General features: G+C 53.5%; 2 protein-coding genes across 2 annotated transcripts in view; both read right to left on the bottom strand.

The window, feature by feature from the left end:
- Positions 1 to 4,417: 4,417 nt before the first annotated feature.
- Positions 4,418 to 6,333, bottom strand: CkaCkLH20_08892 (uncharacterized protein; the record flags this gene model as incomplete). The annotated part of the gene is made up of 3 exons (XM_038891607.1): positions 4,418 to 4,892; positions 4,942 to 6,010; positions 6,273 to 6,333. 3 exons carry the CDS (start codon positions 6,331 to 6,333, stop codon positions 4,418 to 4,420), a joined length of 1,605 nt encoding a protein of 534 aa, XP_038743243.1.
- An 852-nt stretch (positions 6,334 to 7,185) lies between these two features.
- Positions 7,186 to 8,009, bottom strand: part of CkaCkLH20_08891 (transcription initiation protein) — a gene marked incomplete at both ends in the record, with an annotated part of 2,326 nt that continues 1,502 nt past the window's right edge. Inside the window, one exon of the mRNA XM_038891606.1 lies at positions 7,186 to 7,655. Within this exon, the coding sequence (XP_038743242.1) occupies positions 7,186 to 7,655 (470 nt within the window). The remainder of the gene's footprint in view (positions 7,656 to 8,009) is intronic.

The raw sequence follows: 8,009 nt of genomic DNA, 5'->3' as shown, positions 1-8,009 counted from the left end.
TGGGAGAGATGAAGCCGAAGGGTCCTGCTGCGGGCTTGGGTTGGGAGTCTTTTTGGGGAGGGGCTTTGAGGTTGAGGTGAGTCTGTGGGATGGGATTGCGGATGAAGTCCCAGGAAGGTTGAGGGTGTTGGGGTTGGTGATACCTGCTGTGTGGTTTGGGTTTTGGGTGTTGGTGCCCCGGCTATGAGGCTCTGTCGCGGGTCCGAGGAAGTTCATTGCTTATTGATGAGCCAGGTTGCTGGGTTGGGGAATTGGGTTGAGAGGGTTGGGTTTCTGGGGATTGGGAGCTATGGGTGGGTATGCGTCGATCACGTTTGCTTGCTTTGCCGTTTCCTCTGAAATGTGAATGTTCTTGGCCAAGTCACTGTGAAGCTACGAAAAGTCGACAAGAGGATGGTTGATACCATTCAACGCAGATGCTGAGCGTTGGTATAAAAGATCGCGGTGTAATGGATTCGATAGTGAGCGGCGCAACACAGTCGTTCAAGCCGCCCTCTGCTATGTGGTTTCTTGACGACGAGAATGCATCGTATTGAGAGATGTTAGTGAACAGGGAGTGATTCATTGTTAGAATCCCCGCGGGGAAGGGTGGTTTGCTGATCGTCATCCTCGTCCCTCTGGTGGTATTCTTCACGAACACTCACTCAGCAGAGAATGGTTGCCGGATGGCTTCCGTTTCGTAGTCTAGTTTCGCGTTGAGCAACCAGATAGATCACGGGAAAGTGAACAGAGTCCCGTATCACGGCCAGTCGTTGATTGGACATCGTATGATTGCTGGCGTGTCGATTCTCCTTCTCATTATTAGCGTAGAAGCCGTGGTTTTATATGCTGGATGATAAGTCCATTAACCAAACCTAGGAGGAAGAGAGCATGATGCAACCAGCCAGTACTACATTGCGGCTTCTGTCACTTGACCTCCCAGAATTTGGCTGCTGTTATGCTCCTTGCTGGGATCTGCCGTTCGGCTGCTCCCACGGCTCGTGACGTCTTCTTATATAAAGCAGCGCCAGAGCCTGCAACAAGATACAATATGCAGACAGCGATAGTCTCGGTGTCTGGATTCGTCTTTCACGACGATTAACACTCACCTTTTTCGCTCGCAAGCACGGCCGTACGTGATCACCGGTCTCTTGTCTGCTCGGATCCTGTTTGCTGAGACTTTGAATGGGCATGTTCACCATGCATGACCATCCTTCCCCATCCCTGATATCTTATTCTCACAGAATGCGAGCGGAATGGAATTGTAGCAGCTGGATATCAGGTACTATTTATCCATCTCGGCCTTGGAACAGTGCGCAAGGCATCGATCGATCCTCAACCGACCATGGTGCGGTGCATCATCTTGCCAGGAAACCACAGCTCAGACCGGTATCGCAAGATGAGGAACACCTGTCAAGAATTCCCTGATGTTCTTTTGCTCGATTCAAGTTGCTCTTATAGTCTAAACTGGTAGTTGGCACTGGAAATCCAGCGAGCATTGGAAAGTCGGACGCGTCGCCGTGTTTCGTTTAAGCAAAGCCATCAGCATAAGTAGACTCAGTAACAAGTTCCAGTGTCCCAAAGATCTTAGACACTTTTGGGCCGACAGGGTTTGCGAATCTGGCGTTTGTTGACTTTGAGCCCATTCTCGTGGCCGCAAGTACTCGCCATTGTGTCTCCTCTGCTCGAGTTGTTTTCCCAACATAGGTTTGAACAGGCACGCTTACCGTCCATCGCCGTCTCTGTTGTGTTATTCCAACATATACCAGCGGCGTATCTGCGACGAAGCTACAGTTGGTGAACCGCAGCCTTGACCAAGTGCGAGTTTTCACGGCTACCATGCATCAAGTGATAACCAACCTGATCAATGGAGTGCCCGAAGACCTCGATCGTCTCTGGGGGTAAAAGCACTTACGATCGCGAAGGTTGAGCGCTTAAAATACCGGTCTAGCGAGCTTCCGCGACGATCGGAGACAGCGACGGGATCTTCAACGCAGAATCTCTCCATGGTCACATTCTTTCCCACCGATGATTGTTGCTTTTGAAAATTACAAGAGACTACATGCGTACTTAGCTTGCGGGACCGCGCTTCCTCTTGAGTAAGCCGTCTCATTGTCATATGCGTGGTCACTGTGTCGTATATAAATCTGCCCCTATGACCACTGGCACATCTTCCACAGCGATTCCGTCTGCGAGTGGCTGTGTTTGCGTTTTGGACAGACCGGTATCCATCAAAGATATTGCGATATTTTGTCGGAACGACTCTGGGACTTTTAGCTTCAGTGTTGTGTCCAGTTCGCACCCGCAGTTGTCTGTTGTTCCTAGTTTATTCGCGCGTATAACAAGACGCTCATGAACGACGATAGAGATGTGATGTGAATCGAACCGACACACCCACAGAGATATCCCGTGCGACATGCGCTGCGTTGTCCAGGTTGGTGCCAACAGCTTCCCAACATCAATGCGAGATGAGCTGCTTGTTCTGAGTTGCTGTGTTTTGGAAACATAACACAGCAATGTGCGGCAGTATTATATATACTCTTAGCTCAAGAACGATCCAATACCATTACCTCGATGGAAACTATCGTCTCATCCGATCACCGCAATGCATTTCAGCTCTCAATGTAGAATTGCCTTCTTTGAACAAAATGATAACCCAACATGAATAATGGCGGTGGACAGACCCAGAATCATCAGTTAACTAACACAGATGCCATCCAGGGCATCGACATCCCAGAGAAATCTCCAAGAGAGAAAGGAACCGTTCACACAGAGACGGCAACCAAGCCAAACCGTGTAATTAACTTCGGGAAAATGGTCCCCAGTTCAAGGCCGACGCAGAAGTTCCTTAAATCACCAAATTCCTCAGGGAAATTTTGAGTGTAAGATGTGGGCTGTCTCGACAGCCAGCATCGAACAGAGTTGTCGAAGTTTTCGATCACTCCTTTCCCAAAAGGGCCTATGGCATCGCTGTCTCACCGAATATGTCCAGTATCTGGAACCAACGGGACACAAGACAAGACACGAGCTGATCGAAGCCTTTTGTCTCCGGGGTAGTCATCGAGTCATAGTGAGCAGAGGAAGCTGGACGCCGGTGATATCTGTGAACTTGTGGACAACGTGCATGTGTACGGATCCAACTTACCCTCGAATCATACACCAGGGCCGAGGCTACTAATCATTTGGATTTCGCAGTATTGTCGATGCACTCAATCGTACGCTTTCTCGGAGTCCACAAAGTGACGAGTTCCTCCCAGATGTCCTTCGACTTCTAGTTTTATACCATTGCCCCCGGATACGATCTCACAAGAGAACCATGCTTTAACATACAACAACCAATACCATCCTACAATGGAACGAAAACATTGCTAGCATCGGGTCTTCCCTTGACGAGTCTCGGCGCTGTCCCGGAGTTAAATACCCCGGAGGAAGTGCAGCTACAGCATTTGTCTTACACGCATTGATTGCTGATTCGATGGTGTCAATACCTGTTTTGACGAAGGAAGCTTCTGTCATTCCCTGGGTTCCCAACTCGGGCGACATGAACCACGAGCCTATGGCATCACATGACCAGTGGATTGATCCAAGTCATCGGACTCGTTTCCGGTTGATTCATCAAACTACCGTGAGCAGACGAAGCCGGACGGGGACGCTAGTGATGGAAGCTAGACAGACATATGTGAGGTTTCCTCATTTCGTTCCGATTCACCTTGAGTCGGCCTCGTCGTCATCGTAGCCTGCCTGGAGAAAGCACCTTGATGAGGGTCACCATATCGACGCAGCCATTTCCCATCAGGGGTCCTCTCAACCGCCACCGACCTGACCCTATTTTAACCTTCCTGGCCTTGCTGACAGTCTCATTTCGGATACTATGCCTGACAGTCGTCCCTCAAACAGCTGTGCTGGGTAGACTTCATCTGTCACACGCGGAGTACACTTTTCAATATCACAAACCCACACTCCACGCAGTCTAGCCAAATCATTGCAAGTATCGGGCCATCTCTCGATTTCATGAATCATCTAATCCTACACACAGCCCATCCGCATCTAGCATCCGCGTATCCCTCCCACTCTGTCTCCTCGCTTTCACCCCTCCAAACCGAGTAGGTATCTGTGTCCCTCCCTTGAAGATATTAACATGGCAATTACCGCCACCAATCCCCTCCTGTCCCCCAAAACGCCGAGCCATAAGAAGAAGATCCCGCACTCCCAGGCGGAGGCAAAAACAAACAACGAAGAAGAAAATTCAAGTCTCCCGCTGGGGAGCCACGGTGTTGAGATGACCATACTCAGTCATGAACTGATACGGCCAGCCCTCCTTGTAGTGGTCGCAAGCCCCGGGTGGTCCGTCGCAGAAGGCGCACTGAGCCGGGGTGGGTCCGGACACCGGGGCTTGCGCGGGCGTGAAGCATCCGTGGTTCTGCGCAAACGATGCGTTCTAGGCGTGTTTGCTCTGCGGAACGATGGCCTTGTCGATCAGGAGCCCGCCTCTAGCCATGACGTCCTTCTCGTCGCCGAACCGGCCCTCGAACTCGCGCTGCTCGGTCTGGTGCCGCTCCAGGCTCTCGCGGCACTCGGCGGGGAGCAGGGCCTTGAGGTCGTCGCCGATGGCGAGGATGCCGTTGAAGGGCTTGAGGAAGTCGGGGACGTCGGCGGGGCGCTTGCCGGCGCTCTGGATGCCGGCGCGGGGCGTCTCGTATACTATGTCGACGACGTTGAAGTTGCGCTGGATCGCGGGCGTGACGGCGGGGAAGGACGAGTTGGTGTCTGCGGCCTTGTCGGGGTCGACCCGCTCGACCCGTGCGCGGGTGGGTTGGGTGTTGACTGGTTGTTGCATGATGTTTGTGTGGATGTCGTAGGCTCCCTTCTGGAGGTTGAGCATGCGGATGGCGTTGAGGCGGGAGTTGAACTCGCTGCATCTTGTCAGAATCTCCCTTCCTGTCATCCTTGTTTTGAACTCACCTCGCTGCACGTGCGTGCTCCAACTGCCAGTTGGTATCATTGACATTCACCCGCTTCTTCTTCACCTCCGTCAACCCAGCCAGCGGATCCGATGCCGCTGGCGTCTGATTCGTATGGTACACCGCACTTGCACCGAACCACGCGACGTACTGATTCGAGTTATACGGCTGAGAGGGATCGAACACATCGCTGGGGTCCGCGATCTCGCCCTCCACAACACCCGCCGCGCGCTGGTCCGCAACACGGTAGTCATCGATAATGTTCCGTCCGCCGACAACGATACGGGCGCCAAACTCCCTGAACACAGACCGCGCAGTGACGATACCAATGGCACGGCCCTTGTATGAGTGCGGCATGATGTTGCGCTCAATCATGTCCATCTTCTCCTCGTCGCTGACAATGATCTTGTACAGCTTGGGGTGTTTGTTGAAGAACAGGTAACTGTCCCTGAAACCCACGCAACGCGCCGGCTCCGTCGACAACATGTACTGCCTCTCTCCGCGGTCCTTCACGGTAAACGTACGGCATCGGTACTGCCGGCCGCCGAGGAGGTTGCCATTCTTGTCGACCTTTGTCTCGCCCTCTGGGTCCTCGGGGAGGACGCACTCGTCGTCCACGATATCGACCTCTGTACCCTCCTTGTCGATGGTCTGCTTCAGCTTCGGCGGCGCCTGACCGGGCTGTGGTCTGCGGCCACCCCTGCCGCGCCAGCCACCGCGACCTCTGCGGCGCGGCGTGTCGGCCTCGGAGGCAGGTACGGTGATCATGTTGTCCCAGCCAGGGGGCTTGTTCTTGGGTGGTCTTCCGAGTCGCTTGCGGCGGATGACGGGTTCGGAGGGGGGCGTGGGTTCTTTGGCCGAGGGCTCGGAGTCCTCTCCGTCGTCATTAGCGGGCTCATCTTCTCCGTCTTCGTCGGCCGCATCCTCCTCGCCGGACTCATCGGCCTTCGGCTCCTCCATGTCTTCGTCCTCGTCGTCTTCGGGGGGTGCGTCGACGTCAGGCTCGGATTCGACAGCCTCGGGAACGGGCTCGTCATCGTCGATGCCCTCGAAGGCCCTGGGTGTGCTTTCTGAATGGACATGAACGTTAGTACCGAGGTCCTGTAGCGACTGAAATAGTCGCGGATGGAGCTGTAGAAGTGGCTTAGGAAGGAGGGGTGGGTATTGAAGGGTGATCTTTAAGGGCGCAACTTGGAGGAAAACTGAACAACGCGTTGAGTGAACAAAAGAGAGTCGGCAGTCATAGGCTGCAGTTCAATGATGCACTCGTGGCGACCGACGAGTGCAAGGACAAAGGTGGTGATCGCAAGCGAGGAGGAAGCTTGTACGTACGAAGGGCTGCAGAAGCTCGCTTGGCTGCGGCTCTGCCCGATCTAGACCGTCGTCCGCCCATTCTGAAGGCGACTCGATTCGGAAGGTATGCGACTGGTGGCGAGTGGTGAGCGACTCTTTCAATGCAGGCCGCTGGCGTCTAGGGTGCGAGGCTGAACGGTTGAAAGCGCAGGTCGAGATGGAGTCGCGACGCGAGACGAGGCTCCCGGGAAAAAATAATTGGGGTCAGCGTAGGCGCGATATGATTGGCCCGGTTTTCTTACCGTGCAACCCAATTATGCACTGTATCAAAAACACGGTGATGGCAACCCACCTTCATCATCGATCAGCGAAGTGAATATTTCATTGCCCCGAAAGTGTTCTAGGCACCTCACTCTCATGATCTTTCATAACATAGCACGGGTAATGAACGAGATTCATGCGCGGGGCTCAGCCGCCCCAATCAGATAATTCTGGTATCTCTATTATGTCTCCTGATCCAGTTCAAGGAGCAGTCTTGGTAATGCTTCTCGATTACCTATGCGGAAGAACGTCCTTGCCCCCAGTAAAAAGAAAAAAAAAAGCCACCATAAGCTGTAAAGCAAGCAAAAATAGGATGTCTGTTCGTTATCGACCTCGTTGCCCTATTATTTCAAGAGCCGCGAGAATGTGCCATTCCAGGCAGCATAAATCGATCCGCGCCCATGATGGCTGGGCAAAGGGAAACCACCCCCAAGCGGCCCGAGCAATTCCAAGTTGAGCTTTGTAACACCCCAGGCGTAGTAGCAAGATATGAAATCAAAAACTTTCCCACTGCTGTCCGAATGGCTTCTGGATCGTGGTCCTCGAGCCTTCCACGTCTTGATGCGATCCCCTAGGCACTCTCATCACAATAGTGGCCGAGAGACGAATTGGATCACTTTCCGGTGACCTTCTAGTTCACCGGGAGAGCGTCGATAGCCTTCTGGTCGATGCCCCACTCCTTGTCGATAAGGCTCTCGCGGGCCTGGTACAGGTATTTGAATGCCGTACGGATAGTGCCGTCACTGACACCAGCAGTACCGGCAATCTGTTTCGACGTCTTGGGTTCGCCGAGGAGATGGGAAGCCATGTAGATACAGGCTGCTGCAACGGACAAAGGAGATCGTCCAGCCAGCTCCGAAACTGTCGACGTCTTCCGGGCAAGCGCACGGGAGATGTTTTCCACCTTCTGTGCATTGCGGAAGTTGAGGTTGGACGTGAATCTGGTGCAGAGGTCCTCGGCGCTGGTAGAAGCACTAGCCTTGTAACCGTCGAGATTCGACACAGATCCGGCGCCGCTGGGGTTCTCTTCTTTGACTTTCTGGAGGAAGCTTTCAAGCTGTTTGAAGACTCTGCCAATCTCCTTCTTGGAAACGTGGGTAACTACAGAGAAGACGTGGTGTCAGCTGATGTCCGTCGTTGGGGGTGCTGCAAGACGCGTATGAGAAGCCAAACTGGGCCAGGTGGTTGACACGTCTCAATCACCCGACCACTCCGCGAGTCACACATTTCTCTGAACGCGGCTGGTTGCTGTAGGCAAGTCTTCGCACCAAGAACCATCCATGGCGTACAAATGCACATTACTCTTGAGCAGTCGCGCTAAGCCGTGGTCTCGAGAGAGAGGTACCGGCGAAGTTCTACAGCAACCGAGAAGTGTGACGCGTGGAGGGGGGGGGGGGGGGGGGGGGGGGGGGGTGAAGGACCAAATGGCCCAAATGTGGCTTAAAAAATTTAAAA

This window comes from Colletotrichum karsti (assembly GCF_011947395.1).
Source record: "Colletotrichum karsti strain CkLH20 chromosome Unknown Scaffold30, whole genome shotgun sequence".
Lineage (NCBI taxonomy): Eukaryota > Fungi > Ascomycota > Sordariomycetes > Glomerellales > Glomerellaceae > Colletotrichum > Colletotrichum karsti.
The sequence above is the reverse complement of the archived record's forward strand: the minus strand, read 5'-3'. Positions and strand labels throughout refer to the sequence as shown.